The 16,515-nt window shown below is 39.1% G+C and overlaps 2 protein-coding genes across 5 annotated transcripts in view; one reads left to right on the forward strand and one right to left on the reverse strand.

Annotated features, from left to right (window-relative positions):
- Positions 1 to 10,746, reverse strand: part of MRE11 (MRE11 double strand break repair nuclease) — a 56,309-nt gene extending 45,563 nt beyond the window's left edge. The window contains exons 1-4 of the mRNA XM_014593321.2: positions 10,587 to 10,746; positions 9,406 to 9,523; positions 5,707 to 5,839; positions 1,017 to 1,177 (exon numbers count right to left, since the gene is read on the reverse strand). Of these exons, the coding sequence (XP_014448807.1) occupies positions 1,017 to 1,177; positions 5,707 to 5,839; positions 9,406 to 9,425 (314 nt within the window). The 5' untranslated portion in view covers positions 9,426 to 9,523; positions 10,587 to 10,746. The remainder of the gene's footprint in view (positions 1 to 1,016; positions 1,178 to 5,706; positions 5,840 to 9,405; positions 9,524 to 10,586) is intronic.
- Positions 10,747 to 10,856: 110 nt separating this feature from the next.
- ANKRD49 (ankyrin repeat domain 49) lies at positions 10,857 to 15,680 on the forward strand. 4 transcript variants are annotated; one of them, XM_006162569.3, is made up of 4 exons: positions 10,857 to 10,940; positions 11,565 to 11,619; positions 12,631 to 12,982; positions 14,727 to 15,679. In XM_006162569.3, exons 3-4 carry the CDS (start codon positions 12,725 to 12,727, stop codon positions 15,186 to 15,188), a joined length of 720 nt encoding a protein of 239 aa, XP_006162631.1. In that variant the 5' UTR covers positions 10,857 to 10,940; positions 11,565 to 11,619; positions 12,631 to 12,724; the 3' UTR covers positions 15,189 to 15,679. The 4 variants fall into 4 exon arrangements, with proteins under 4 accessions (XP_006162631.1, XP_006162632.1, XP_014448809.1 ...); XM_014593323.2 differs by lacking the exon at positions 10,857 to 10,940 and adding an exon at positions 10,947 to 11,126; XM_006162571.3 differs by lacking the exon at positions 10,857 to 10,940 and adding an exon at positions 10,954 to 11,063.
- The last annotated feature ends 835 nt before the right edge of the window (positions 15,681 to 16,515 follow it).

Below are 16,515 nucleotides of genomic sequence, written 5' to 3' on the forward strand. Positions count from 1 at the left end.
ATTGAAAAAACCTTAAAAAAAAAAAAAAAAAAAAAAAACTCCCGTATACTCCTACATCCAGTCGTCCAGGTCTTCATCTTTACAAAATTCCTCATATCTAGACAATATATATACTTTCTTCCTTCTTTTTTAAAGAATAATTTATTTTATTTATTGTTATATTATTATTTTAATTGGAACAGAAAGAGAGAGAAAGGGAAAGTAAAAAAGAGAGCCACCAAGTCTGGGACTCAAACCGCAGTTGGCCATATGGGAATCAAGCACCTTAACCACCATCCACCTGCCTGCCCCACTTTCTTCCTTCTTATGTAAGTGGTAACACAATACAGATTTCTGTATTTGCTTTTTTTTTTTTAAAGAATAATTTTACTTAACTTTATTTATTTTTTATTTAAATTGGACCAGAGAGGGACAGAGTGGGAGAGAGAGGGAAAGTGGTAAAGCAAGCCACCAGGTCTGGTACTTGAACCTCAATAAGCCAAATGAGAGTCTAGCACCCTTATCCACCATGCCACCTGCTGACCCCTCTGTACTTGCTTTAACAGTTAACATATTTTAGAAATTATTCCATTTAGTACATAAAAAGCTTTCTTCTGCTTTTTGTCAGCCACATATTATTCTGTTGTATAGATTACTGTAATGTGTTTAATTCTGTAATTATGTACAAATAATTCTGTACCAAGCTCGTCCTTATAAGAGTATGTCTGTAAGAAAATATTTAGAAAGTAATTGTTGGGGCTGGCTCGTAACATGGTGGTTAAGGCAGCTGGATTCTACATGGCTGACTACATAGTACAAGTTCTGGACCCAGTGGCTTGAAAAACATACCAGGACAAATGCTCCAAAATTCCAACAGGAAAAGGAAATGGAAGACAAGAAATTGCAACATGACCATCTCTGAGAGCGGGGGTGCTGGGGAGGGGACTTGCTTGTTTGCTTGGGCCCAAGGGTACATGCGTTTGTAATTTTAATAGCTTCTGCCAATATTTACTCGAATATATAAAAATTATACTTACTTACTAAAACCAAAGTTGACTGACTGATCGCTGATTATTTCAAATTGTACAGGGCGATCACCCATACAATATTTTCTTAATAACTCAAGACAGGTATGTAACGTTTTTCTTGAGGGTTTATTTTCATGAAAAAGATCACCACCTAATAAAATAAAATCCACCTAATCAACAGAAAATGAAATTAAAGTTAGTATGTATCACAGGTAAAGCATTTTTAAAAACTATACATGAAAAAAGCAGAAAAACAATCTCACAAACAACACTATTATACATGGTGATTCAACTTTTATATTTTATTTATTCAAAGGGCCTTCTAAACTGGTGACCGATTTGATTCCAATTTAGATTAGCAAGCCACCTTCCAAAAAGATGACTTCCAAAAAGTCATCTTCAAATTGCTACATCAATTGGAACCCCACATGACCAACCACGGTTTGAGTCCAGGACCTGACAGCTTGCTTTCTCACTTTCCTTCTCTCTCTCTCTCTCTCACTCTCACTCTGTCCCTCTGATCAAATGAAAATAAACAAAGTTAAATAAAAAAATAATTCTTTAAAAGAAAAAAAAAGATAGAGATGCCAAATTCAATCCAAATTATCACTCCATTCATTTGACAATTATTTATGACATTCCTACCAGTACTGGTAGCTAAGACAAAACAACCTGCAAAATAGACGATATCTCTGCCCTCATTAAATACTATGTGCAATATCCTATATTGGACCCTAAGGATATGATGTATCTCTATTCTAAATATGTCCAAACTTGAACAAAAGAGACATAAGTCAGACTAAATATAAGTCAGACTCTCCATAAGCATTCCTGTGCATGTCAAGCAACCAGCAGCAGAGTTGACATTGCAATGAATTCAGACTCAAGCAGAATGTTCTTCTGAGGATGGAAGCTGAGGAGTCGTAACATAGTGGCATTTGAGTTACATGATGAAGGAATTTTGAGGAAGAACATACCAGGAACAACCTCAGTAGAGGAGAGGAAGAAAAAAATAATATATATATATATGTATATATCCAACACATGCTACTGTTCTACTCAAGATGTACACAATCTACAAACTAGAAACTTAAGTTCTAATACATATAAAGAACACTGGAGTACAAGCACTGTGGCAACATGGTCAGGACAGGACAGCTTCAATAAAATTGGAGAATTTAAGTTAGGCCTTCAGGAATGAAGATGAATACAGGAAGAATATGACCACAGCCAAAGGCATGAAAAAAACAAAAACAATAGAATGAGGACAAAATATATTGAGGAGAATGAGAAACTGTTTAATGGGCATCACTTTTGCAAGATGAAAGCAGTCCCCCAAAATGGTTACAGTGCAATGTAGATATACTTAACACTACAAACTATACACTTAAAGATGGTTAAAATGGTGAATTTTATTATATCTACTTCCATACTAATTTTTAAAAAATATTTTTAAAAACTGGCTTGTGGCAGCTCCAGGAAACAGTAAAGAGGATACACCTCACTGCATGGTCCTACTGCCAAAAGTGCAAAAGCTGAATCTAATCATGAGAAAATTCCAGACAAATCAAATTTGAGGGGCATTCTACAAAATAACTAGCCTGTACTATTCAAAATACCAGGGTCAAGAAAGACAAAGGCAGGGAACCAGCAGTTAGCATAATGGCTATGTCGCTGGACTCCCATGTAGTCGACCGCGGTTCACGTCCAGGACCCGGTGGCTTAAAACTCACGCCAGGCGCATATGCATGTGTGCCCAAGATCCCGAGAGGAGAATGGAGGAGAAGGGACTGTGGTGTGACCATCCCCCCGGGGGGTGATTTCTCGCTTTCTGTCTCTATGTCTGTCTCTGTCTGTCTGGCGAGCGCACACACCCTATAGTGACAAACCTCTCCAAAAAAAAAAAAAGAAAGAGAGACAAAGGCAGATAAAGGAAATGTTCCAGATTAAAAGAGGTAAGAGAGGGGCTGGCAGGTGGCATGGTGGTTAAGGGTGCTGGACTCCCACATGGCCGACCTTGGTTCAAGTCCCGGACCTGGTGGCTTGCACTCTCTCTCTCTCTCTCTGTCTTCTCTTTCTATCTCTCTGGTCAAAATAGAAAAATAATGATAATAAATAAATAATCCTTAAAAAAAAAAAAAAAAAAGAGGTAGGAGATATGATAACTAAATGCCCCTGGATTGGGGTCAGGATGCGATCGACCTGCTCCCAAACCGCTAAAACAGACATTACTGGGACAACTGTCAATAATCTCGTTTTGATAATGTCTACTATGGCAATACATGCAATTTACTCTAAAATGGTTCAAGAAAAAAACTTGTGTGTATATGTGCATACGTGTATAAAGAAAAAGGAAACGAGTGTAATAAAATGTTGGAAAATTGGGATAAAGGATAAAGAATTCTTTGTACTATTCTTGCAACTTGTCTAAAAGACTGATGCTATTTCAGAATTCAAAAATGTTTAAACTTCTTTAAGTAATTAGGAGATAGAAATAAGACTGGTTACATGGGCCCACACAATAAAAGACCCAAAAGTCAAGGATTTATGTTTCAATAGTAAGTAATACTGGGCCAGTCCTATAGCCTGGTGGTTAAGAAAACCAGATCCCACATGGCCGAACACAATTCAAATCCCAGCCCTAGCAGCTTTTCCGGGAAATCCTGACAGGAAGGAGGAAGAGATGAAAGAGGACTGCAGGACCATGCTCCAGTCTAAACCAATCTCAATCAGAATTCATTACCTTCCCACATAAAGAAGTGTCTCTTCTCTATTTACCTATTTCTCTTATTGGTATTGCCACTCACTCAGATTCATCACCCTTCAGTCACTGTCATTCTCGTTTTCCTTATCCCCATCCCCTGTAATTAACCAAAGTACAGAAATTCTATCTTTTTAATGTTCCCTGCATTCTCTTCATCTTTTCCATCCCTAATGCCTTTAATTTTAAAAAAAAAAACCTCAAACCAATCTCTGATTCACACTATAATACCCTGATGTTAGATACTTTCTACTGGATATAAACTCCTCAGTCTGGCATTTAAAGCCCTACTTAAGGCAACTCAAACCCTCATTTCTAATCCTTCTGTATGCCTACTAATACAAATCAAAATGACTTGCTGGGCCCCCAACATATTTCAGTGTCTCTCATCTGTGGCCTTGCTTCTGCTTCATGTAGAATGTACACTCTCATGCCTTTTACTCATCAAAAGCCTACTTATATTCTGAGACCAGCAGATGGTGTAATGGTTACGTTGCTGGACTCCCACGTAGTCAACCATGGTTCAAGTCCCAGACCCGGAGGCTTAAAACTCACACTGGGCACATAAGCGTGCATGCCCAAAATCCTGAGAGGAGAATGGAAGAGAAGGGATTGCAGCATGGCTATCTCTCTGGGGGCTGATTTCTCCCTTTCTGTTTCTCTGGTAAGCACATGTACCCTATAGCAAAAATGTCTTAAAAAAAAGGGGGGGGGACGAGAGATGGTATAATGGTTATGTCATTGGACTCGCACGTAAGTCAACTATGGTTTGAGTCCTGGACCCAGTGGCTTAAAACTCATGCCAGGTGTGTGTGCATGCATGCCCAAAATCCCAAGAGGAGAATGGAGAAGGGACTGTGGCATGGCCATCCCTTCTAGGGAGCGATTTCTTGCTTTCTGTCTCTGTCTCCCAAGCAAGTACATGCACTCTATGGCAAAAAGCTCTGTCTTAAAAAAATGTCTAAAAAAGGCCTGCCTACCTATTCTCTAAAGCCCCAGTAAAATGCCACCTACTTCATATAGCTCATCTTGCTATCTTCATCTAGATGGAATTTCTTCCACATCTGAACCCCCAGGATATGCTGTTCTTATTTTCTTATGGCTTTTATTTTTATTCAGCTTATCTCATTCTGCTTTGCCACCTGCTCTGTGAAAGCAGAAACCATGATAAGTCATCAAGTTTTTGCTATAGGTGCATGTGCTTGCCGAGAGAGAGACAAAGAGGGAAAGTGAGAAATCACCCACAAGGGGGCATGGCCATACCACAATCTCCACTCCTCCATTCTCCTCTCAGGATTCCAGGCATGCACACACATGCACCTGGTGTAATTTCCAAGCAGCCAGGTCAGGACTCAAATCCTGGTTGCCAATGTAGGAATCTAGTGCCTTAACCAGCATGCCACCTCCTGGTCCCATCCTTACATTTCAAGAGAAATTGACAAAGGATCCTGCACTCAGGAAACACCCATAAATATATGTAAATTTTAACACACTTTGCAAAAGTAGCTTCTACTTGAATTAATTTTTTTTTTTTTGGAGAGGATTTTGCTATAGGGTACATATACTCGCCAGAAAGACAGAGAGAGATAGAGAGGCAGAAAGATAGAAATCACTCCCCAGGGGGGATGGCCATGCTGCAATCCCTTCTCCTCCAACCTCCTCTCGGGATCTTGGGCATGCACGCACACATGTCTGACATGAGTTTAAGCCACCAGGTATGGGACTCGAACCACAGTCGACTACATGGGAGTCCATTATGCCAACTGCTGGTCCCGCTTCTACTTGAATTTAAAGCTGCTTTGGGCTTTCAGTACACCGATATTTAACCAGGCAATTAGAGTGTATGAGCCAACAGACAAATCTCTAGCTTCAGAAGGGAAAAGAGCCAACGGACTAAGGGAATAGAGTAGAAATGGAACGGACATAAATCAAACTCACTTCATTTTCCTGAGCAAGTTTTAAAATTTCATCAAGTGTTACAAATGTATCATTTCCTCTGACAGCATCCTTCTCCATAAATCCAAGATGAATATCGGTTGCAACCAAGATTTTAAATGTATTTTCATCATCACTGTATTTAAAAAAAAAGGAGAAACATTTCAATATAATTCATTAAAAGGATATTCAAGTAAACTGAGGACTAAACTTATAGATAATAACAAGGAGAAACAGCTTTTCTTAGCCTTAAATTGGTCTGAAAATGTGAGGTATTCAACAGATCTTTAACAGCATATATAGTCTGTTAAAATTCAATACAGAATAAATTACATACATTTTTAAAGGTTCTATAACTGCATCAAAAGTTTATAACCTTGTGTGATTACACACATGTAACCAGGATATGAAATCTTACTTATTTTCCCATTCTGTTCCACAGCAAAAATCCAAGAGGCTTTGACATCTGATTTTACACTCTTCCAGGAAAATCAGTTAATTTAAAAGACCTTCCTCAAGACCAGCAGATGGCATAGTGGTTATGTTGCGGGACTCCCATGTAATCAACTGCAGTCTGAATCCAGACCTGGTGTTTAAAACTCATGCTGGGGAGGCTGGTAGGTGGCATGGTGGCTAAGGGCACTGGACTCCCACATGAAACTGCAGTTCGAGTCCCAGATATGGTGGCTTGCTTTCTCACTTTCCTTCTCTGGTCAAAAAATTAAATAAATAAAGTTAAATAAAATAATTATCATCATCACTCTAGATGCATGTGTGTGCATGCCCAAAATCCCAAGAGGAGAATGGAGAAGGGACTGCGATATGATCATCCCCTCTGGTGGATGCTTACAGTGCATCTGCAGAAAATTTCTCATTTTCTGTCTCTCTGTCTCTCTCTGTCTCTCCAGTGAGTGCACCCATTGTACAGCAAAAATTTTTCTTTCAAAAAAAAATTAAAAAGATCTTCCTCTAAGTTTATAAGTTGGTTTTATACTAGTATTCTAGTAACTTACCCTCAGACTCCTGACCTTACTAGCTAATGGCTTGACTCTATTCTATACAAAGCTAGTTTTTTATTGATTGACTTGGTCAAGTAACAAAACAGAACTATTTCAATTTAAATTAAACTTGGTAATATTCAAAAGTACTTCCATATGAAGCAACAATGTAAGAGTAGTTATTAATACTCTTACATTTAATGTAATTTCAGTTCTTTAAAATACTTTTATATCTAAAATCTCACCTCAACTCTCAAAGATAAAGAGGTAGGCAGTATTGTCTCTGAAAAATAAGGTGACTAAACATAGAGAAATGAACTGATTTATCACACAACTAATGGCAGAACCAGGACTAAAACTCAAGATGAAAACAGCCTATTTTTGCTAAACCATAATGAATTTAAAACAAAAGTTTGTATAACTTTATAGAAAAGATATTCACAGATATCCAGAGACCAGCAGTTGGCGTAATGGCTATGTCGCTGGACTCCCATGTAGTCAACCACAGTTTGAGTCCCAGACTAGGTGGCTTAAACTCATGCCGAGTGTGTGTGCATGCATGTACAGAAATACAAAGGACAATGGAGGAGAAGGGACTGCAGCGTGGCCATCCCCCCTGGGGGGTGATTTCTCACTTTCTGTCTCCATGTCTCTCTCTGTCTTTCTGGCAAGTGCCAGGTGGCCTATAGCAAAAACCTCTCCAAAAAAAGAAAGAAAGAAAGAAAAAATATTCACAGATATACCTTCAAAACTTCAAAAATACATACAGTTCTGATAATCATACACAAACATGTCAAATACTTTTCTGATCACATTGCCACATGCTTCCATAGCTATTTCACATGAATTATCTCATTTAAATTTCAAACTTTACCTGAGAAAAGTATTATTTTCCAGTTATACAAATGAATAAATAGAGCCAAGTCTCAGAGAATTGCTGACCTGCCCTTGGTCACACACTAGTATTAACTCAGGACTTGAAACCCAGGGTAAAAGACTGTAAGTATGAAGCTTTTTCTCTGTAACTTCTATAATCCTTTCATTTATTTCCATTTTACCCATATTCATTTCCAATGTATTCAATACTAAAATGATTTATTCTTTTTTAAAAATTATTAATTCAATTTTATTTATCATTATTTTAAAACTTGCTACAGGGCACACACACTCAACAGAGAAAGACAGTGTGTGTGGTGGAGAGAACAAGCAGCCAGGTCTAGGATTCAAACCATGGTCGGCTATGTGGGAGTCCAGGGCCTTAACCATCGTGGTACCTGCCAGCCTCAGAACAATTTATTCTTTTTTGGGGGGAGAAGTGTTTTTGTTTTTTGTGGGTTTTTTTGCTATAGGATGCATGCACTTGCCAGAAAGACAGAAACAGAGAGACAGAAAGTGAGAAATCACCCCTCCAAGGGGGATGGCTACACTCTAATCCCTTCTCCATTCTCCTTTTGGGATCTTGGGCATGCAAGCACACATGTCCGGTGTGAGTTTAAGTCACCTGGTCTGGGACTCTAACCGCAGTCAACTACATGGGAATCCAGTGACATAGCCATTACACCAACTGCTGGTCCCCAGAACAATTTATTCTTAATCTCATTCATTTCCAGCTTATTCAATAATAAATTCTTAAAAATCAGTCTAAAGGCCAGCAGGTAGTATGGTCATTAAGGCAATCAAATCTCACATGGATGATTACAGCTTAAATTCTAGACTGGCGGCTTGAAAATCATCCCAAGTGTCTGTGTGTGCATGCCCCAAATTCCAGGAGAATAGAGAAGGGACTTTGGTGTGGCCATTCCTTCAGGTGAGGGGGAGTGATTTTTTTTTTTTTTGAGAGATTTTCACTGTAGGGCGCGTGCACTCGCCAGACAGACAGAGAGAGACATAGAGACAGAAAGCGAGAAATCACCCCCCAGGGGGGATGGTCACGCCGCAATCCCTTCTCCTCCATTCTCCTCTCGGGATCTTGGGCACGCATGCACATGCGCCCGGCGTTGAGTTTTAAGCCACCGGGTCCGGGACACGAACCGCGGTCGACTACATGGGAGTCCAGCGACATAGCCATTACGCTAACTGCTGGTTCCCGGGGGGAGGGGTGTGTGTGTGTGATTTTTTCACTCTTCCTCTTTCAGTCTCTCTGGCAAACACACATGCCCTATGGCAAAAACCTTAAAAAAAAAAAAATAAAAAAGTTTAAATAGAACCACACTAAATTCAAGAAGATTTACAGCTTTATAAGACAAAATCCACAAACATAAACTTACACAATACAGCAATAAACCAAATCACCACAGCACTCTATACTGCATATTATCTTTCAGTTACTAAACACACATTATGCATTTTTTAACATCCAAACATTCTTTTTGATGACTAATACTTCTGTACACAGGCAAGTTCTTTATTTTCTGTTAATCTGTTAAATACAGTTTCTTTTATGATGATCACCATTGATGGGCTTTAGAAACCTAAAGGAGGGGTCAGCAGGTGGTATAGTGGTTAAAGGTGCTGGATTTCCACATGGCTGACTGCAGGTAGAGTCCCAGATGTGGTGGCTTGCTTCCCCTCTCTCTCTCTCTCTCTCTCTGGTCAAACCGAAATAAACAAATGAATAAACACATAAAGTTAAATAATTCTTTAAAAAAAAAAAAAAGAAAAAGAAAACTAAAGGAACAAAGCATTCCAGCAGTCCCCTACTTACAGTGCATCTGAAGGACTCATTTTTATCCTCAGTCCAGCTCCTTTGGGTCCTGGTTCCTGTCCAAGTATCCCTGGGTCCTGTGTTCAGGTACGTCAGAAAATTCACTTGATTCCAAACTCTGAAACAAAATTATATCACAAAGCACATGTTTAAAAAGCTGCACATAATTAACCAATGTGACTTAAACTGTATAGTGTATGTGCTTCTTAAATAAGCAGACGGGCAATTTTGGAAAAGCCATATGTACATAAATACCTATCATACCTTAAAAAATGTTTTATAATGAGCTAAGTGTCATTCTAGTTTCATCTTTATGATTAAACTTATCTAGCTTCCTTTTCCACGCTGTTGTAGAAAACTAATGTATAAGAGGTGGGGGTGAGCTTTCAAAACGTTCATGGAAAATGGGTATGAAAAAACTATGCATGGATTTCACAAATGTTTGCATCAAAAGAAACTTGTCACTTAATTCCATTTTCCTAACTTTTTATAGTCCCCTCATACGTGAAATAAATAGTGAAGGGAACAGCAGGTGGCGTGGTGATTAGGGTGCTGGACACTCCCACATGACTGATCATGGTTTGAGTCCCGGACCTGGTAGCCTGCTTTCTCACTTTCTCTCTCTCTCTCTCTGGTCAAATTAAATCAATGAATAAATAAAATTTAAAAAATAATTATTTAAAAAGTAGGAAGTTGAAGCTAACATTATAAAAAATAAAATAAATAGTAAATACACAACTCTGGATGTGCAGATGTCTAGGTGGCATGCCTTGGCTCCTCCACAGCATAAGGGCAACCCCGTATTTTCTGCTCAAACACTGAGCTTTCTTAAACAATGGGTTTGCTTTGTAGGGGGTGGGGTAACAGGGAGGTGACATTAAAATACAGTGTAAACAAACAGGTGGTCTCTGGGGAACACCTTTAGACACCAAACCAACGATTGAATTTGGCCAATGTATTTGGGAAGCGGCTGCCACCCAAAAGCAGCCCTGCCAGGTGCAGAATTCCAGATTCCGTCTGGAGTCCAGGCCTCCACACGGCCCGCAGGGAGGACTCTAAAGTGAGAACGCCGAGCCCTCCAAAACCCCAGCCCAACTGACTTGGCCCGTTCGTCCCAGTTCGCTCTGGGCTTCCTCCCGGGAACCTGAAGAAATAGGAGGCGGAAATGGCTCCTAAATTACCCCACGCCTGGACTCTTCAGAGCCCCACCACCAGGACCCGAGGCTGTCTTCTACCCGGGAAGAAGGAGCGGGACTCGCGCCAGGAAAACCGAACAGCAGTGAGCAAGCCAGCTCCGGGGAAACGCACGGCCACGAAGCCGAATTAGGCGCGGGAGAACGGATTCTGTGTCTCTCGCGAGACCTCACCGATGACGTAACGCGGCAAGTTCTCTTCGGCTCTCATTGGCTGCCGAGTGCCGTGAGGGGCAGGGAAAGCCGTAGCGAGGCCCCGCCCCCGTGCGGGAGCGAATCGTGAGCAGCGCTGGAGACGAACCCGGAAGCCAGGCTAGCGGTGGAGAGTGTCCCCTTCGAAAGGTGGGTATTGCGTTCCGATCCGGATCTACACTCTCGGGTCGCCTGGCGCCACCTGAGATCTCCCGCGCCGGTAGGGGCGGGTCACCTGTCAGTCCGCGCCTGGCCCTGCTGGTCGGATTTTAGGTAGACCTGAAGCCCTTCTTTGCCCCTAGATGTTTTGAAGGCCGCAGTCGCGACACGGACCCCGTGAGTGACCAGCCGGTGTCGCACAGCCGGGTCGAGCGATCCTCTTCCTCCCTGACACTCGCCAGACCTAGTTTATGGATCTTTATTCCCTGCTTCCTTTATCTTCGCTCTGGGTCCCCGGGTGCAACACCTCCCTATTATTTTGTCCTGAGGATCCTAAACTACATTGCAGTGCAAAATAATGTGGAATTTTTCCACTTGGAGTTCTTACCTTTCAGTTCCATTTGCGGTCCTTGATGTAGGGCAAGTTATTTTAATCTGTCTGAACCTCAGTGCCTTCTGTAATGGGATTTATAGGCCTTCCTGTCACTGTGCTGATTGTGAAGAATTGACTTAGTTACTCTCTCTCAAAGTGGAATGTGCCTTTTAAGTTAGGAAACATACCCTCCCTCTTCCTGACTGAATATAAAAAATCTTGAGCGACTTTTTTTTCCCCAGCTGAATCAGGAGATGCACTTGAGTCTGACTCCTATTAAATCTACCTAAAAACAAGGTTTGTATATAACTTGTTGCATCTGTATGAAACTATTTTGTAAATTGATCATTTATGAAAAGAGACTTTTTTAATAAAAAGGAAAGGCATGGTGGGGGAGAGAGGAAAGATCTATGCTACAGTGTTGCTGTATTCGATACAATTACAAGTGGACTTTATTGGCATCTGTTAAGTGTTTAGTGAATTAATGTATAATCACTTTTGTGTTGCAAGGTTTAGGAAATAGTTTGAGAGTAATGGAAAAAGTAGAAACTGAAAGAGAACTATAAAAATAAAACACAAAAGTGGAGTCTCCCAATGTGGGAGACCAGCCTTAGAAATCCTTTAGTACAATCTTTACATATTACAATCAAGTATTAGGCCCAGGGAAGTAATTAGTCCTGACAGATTTAAACTTGAATTTGGTGCTTTGCTACTATTAAACTTGTGAAATTACATAGAAAGAACCACAACTTAGGGGTATGACTAACTCTAGATGTTCTCAGAATCCACTGCAGGGAAAATCAAGTGAGAGGGCTTTAATTGAATTTGATGCTACAGATATTTCATAAGGCCTGCTGTGTACAAGTAGACCATAAATATAAGTTAAATATTGTATCCTTAAATGTTTAATCTTTTAAAGGGCTAAAACAAGAATGAATTAATGGTGCAATAAGACAAAATACAGCAAAAAAAATGTAGAAATTACAGAGAGAGCTAATTGGGAGAATGAAAGAAGTAACATCTGAGAAGAACCTTGAAAAAAGGTTTCATAAATATAGTTGGGAGACTGAGAAATGGTCTTTTTAAAATATATACTTGTTAAGTGTATTTTTCTGTAATTGATTAAGGCTCTCTGCTTTGAAACTATATAAGCCGATATTGGTTTATAAATTAACATGGCAGCCTAGCAGAATAAACATAGCTTCTTTCAGGAAGCCATGTTATTTGTATATGTTTGCAGAACTGTTATCTATGTTGTTAAAGCTTCAGTTACTCTTTTGCTAATAATCTTTATATTTGTGTTTTCAGATCTTGGTGAATAAAATAAACAGACATAATTCATCTCAAAAAAGATTATTTGTACCCTGGCATTTGAAATGCTTTTCATTTAGAATAGTAAATAATGGAAAAAGAAAAAGTAAATGATGATGGAAAACCAGACCCAGAGAATTCCCTAGACTTTTCTGAACACTTTAACCAACTTGAATTGCTGGAAACACATGGACACCTTATTCCCACTGGTACTCAAAGTCTCTGGGTAGGCAATTCTGATGAAGACGAGGAGCAAGATGAGAAAAATGAAGAGTGGTATCAATTGCAAGAAAAAAAAATGGAAAAAGATCCAAGCAAATTGCTTCTATGGGCTGCTGAAAAAAATCGGGTAAAAAAGAAAACAATAAAACAAAAGCAGTTAAAGAGAAAACCATAATTTTGTAGGAAGAACATTAAGTTTGGGGCCAGGAGGTCTGCCCCTGAACCTCTATTTGGTATATAATTTTAGGCAAATCCTATCATTTCTGGGAGCCTTTATTTTCTTACCTGTAAAAACAGCCATCCTAATACATACTTCTTTTATACAGGGTGCTGGGGGTCATATGAGCAATCTACATGAAAGCAAGTAGTAAGTTACAAAGTATTAAGTTAGGTATTATTTGAGGACTTAAGGATAATTAACCATTTTTATATTAAATCATTAGGCTCACCCTAGAGATAAGTATCATTTGGGAAAAGGAAAGAGGAAATTGCCATTTATTAAAACCAACTATAGGGGCCGGCAGGTGGCGTTGGTGAATAAGGGTGCTGGACTCCAATATGGCCAACTGCAGTCCTGGACCTGGTGGCTTGCTTTCTCACTTTCTTTCTGTCTCTCTCTCTGTCCCTCTCTGGCCAAATTAAAAATAAATAAATAAATAAATAAATAAAGCTAAATGAAAAAATAATTCTTAAAAAAAATTAAAATAAAAAATACCAGCTATACCAGGTACCTGACTATGTTATGTTATTTCAGCCTCACATGTCCCTGCAAGACAGGAAATATCAATAGTGTTCTCTTTTACAGACTGATATTTAAGAATATCTGTATCAAGTCATTCAGTATTTAAATATTGATTCAATTTAACATTTATCAATATTAAGATCAGATTAACATCCAGATTACTAATTTGCCCAGAATCATCCAAATACAATTAACATCAAAAGTCTGTCCTTTCCACTTGAGAACTTCCACCTCATTTTATAACATTCCCCTATATCTATGTCAGTAAATTGATAATTAAAAGAAACTTGCATTTTTAGGTAGCATTTTAACTCAAGCATACCACAGTCCACCAGAGGTCTGTAGAATAAACTGAAAATCACTTCTAAGTGTATTTAGAAAGGCTTGAGCTCATTAATCCCTAGGTTTCTTTTTTTTTTTTTTACCATTGTACTGTTTTTAAAAAGTTTTCTTTTTGAAAAGTTTTATATAGTATTTATATCAGTGTATAATTCTGCTATAAACAAATCAATTTTCTATCACAGATAAAATATAAAGTATTGTTACAACCTATATCCAGTCCTGTTAATGCAATCTATTCAGGGACCAGCAGTTAGCATAATGGCTATGTCACTAGACTCCCATGTAGTTGACTGCAGTTCGAGTCCTGGACCTGGTGGCTTAAACTCATGTGGGGTGCGTGTGTGTGCGTTTCCAAGATCCTGAGAGGAGAATGAAGGAGAAGGGATTGCGGTGTGGCCATCTCCCCTGGGGGGGGGGGGATTTCTCGCTTTCTGTCTGTCTTTCTGGCGAGCACACGTGCTCTATAGCAAAAACCTCTAAAAAAAAAATAATAAAATACAACCTATTCAGCTAGGACTAAGACTTTGTATAGTAAGTCTTCATTGGACCAGGAGTAAATGTATAGATTGAAAGCCAGAGAATATCATACTGTTTCTCCTAAGAAATAGGAGAAATAAGTTAATACTAACTTGTCTATCTCCCCACCACCCCAAAAAATCTTAAATGCATCAGTTTTAACAAATAAGTTTGAATTTAATTACATGTAACATTAGTATACGGTTTTACATTTTTTTCTTTTTCGTTTTGGATTTTAGTTGGGTTTTCAAAAGTCCTTTTTTCTTCTCAGCTGACTACTGTACGGAGACTGCTTTCTGAAAAGGCCGCTCAGGTGAACACCCGGGATGAGGACGAGTACACTCCTCTCCATCGGGCCGCCTACAGTGGACACCTAGACGTTGTTCGTGAGCTCATTGCACACGGGGCAGATGTCCACGCAGTGACTGTGGATGGCTGGACACCCCTGCATAGTGCTTGCAAGTGGAACAACACCAGAGTGGCTTCTTTCTTACTTCAGCATGATGCAGATATCAATGCCCAAACAAAAGGCCTTTTGACCCCATTGCATCTTGCTGCTGGGAACAGAGACAGCAAAGATACCCTAGAACTTCTCCTGATGAATCGTTATATTAAACCAGGTCTGAAAAACAGCTTGGAAGAAACTGCATTGGATATCGCCAGAAGAGCCAGTATTTATCACTACCTCTTTGAAATTGTAGAAGGCTGTACAAATTCTTCACCTCAGCCTTAACCGTTCTAGTAATTTTATGAAATTTCTAAGTACTAGTGCCTCCTTTGTGTGAGATGTAAATATTCCCATAATATACAGTTGACATCGAAATGTCTTACACAAAAATTTCATGGTACTCCTTGTAATACTGTTCTAGGCAAATTGCCTGCCCTTGATGTCAAAGTGTATTTGAAAATTATTTGGATATATTGTTGATGATTTCTGTGAAGTTTGCGTTTTCTATCAGAAAAAATATCAACTCAACCTATACTTAAAAACTTGACACAGGTTGTGCAGAAACTAAAGTTATTTTTGGTGCTGACCCAAGAGAAATGTATTTTTAAATATCCCATATCCTGAGTCTTTGTTGAGTATTTAATATAGTGACATGTATTTTTATAAGAGGACATAACAGAATTTACATTAAAAGACTTAAATATACTCATGCAGGTCAGCTGTCTTCTCTACATACCATCACCAGTCATTTTTATTTTAAACCACAAAAACTAACATGTTATTTGAATCTTTATAAGTGAAAAAAAACACCAAAAACCCCATGTCTTCGTCTTTTTTTAGAACATAGACCATTTTTCATTTTTTTTTTTTTGAGAGAGAAATTTTTACTATAGGGTTTTTTACTATTAACTTTTAATATAAACTCGCTGGAGAAACAGAGAGACAGAAAGCGAGAAATCATCCTCCATGGGGATGGCCATGCCACAATCTCTTCTCCGTTCTTCTCTCGGTAGCTTGGGCATGTGCACACACACTTGTGCATCATAAGCTTTAAGCCACCAGGTCCCGGACTTGAATCTTAGTCAACTACGTGGGAGTCCAGCAATGTGACCATTACACTATCTGCTGGTCCCAAACATAGACCATTTTCAGAAAAGCAGTTGACTTGGTGTTCAATCCATGAATGTAATGCACTGCCTCCCATACCACAATTTACACACTCCTATGTGTCCTACCTCGTGCTGGCCATCCTACCTGATGATTATTCTTTTCAGTCATCACACAACTATACCTTGGTCTATCTGCCGTCCAACTGCTGATAACTGCCTTATCCTGCTGGTTTGGACAGTTTTCATAAAGTCTCTTGATTTCACAAGAAATAAGTCATTTTTCCAAGGTCCCCATTTTATGCAAATAATAGACAATGACAACAGGAAAGGAATTTTAACACTGAGATGATTATTTGATTATTACGTTGGGACTAGAACCATAAAGTGGTTCAGGCTTTTGAAAAAACTATAGTGTGGCTAGTGAAAAAAGGCATAAATATATTCAAGAAAAATTAAGTATGTATTTTAACAAAATAGGCAAGTTCTTTTCTTCTTTTTAATCT

Source organism: Tupaia chinensis, unplaced genomic scaffold (assembly GCF_000334495.1).
Source record: "Tupaia chinensis unplaced genomic scaffold, TupChi_1.0 Scaffold140218_1, whole genome shotgun sequence".
Taxonomy (NCBI): domain Eukaryota; kingdom Metazoa; phylum Chordata; class Mammalia; order Scandentia; family Tupaiidae; genus Tupaia; species Tupaia belangeri.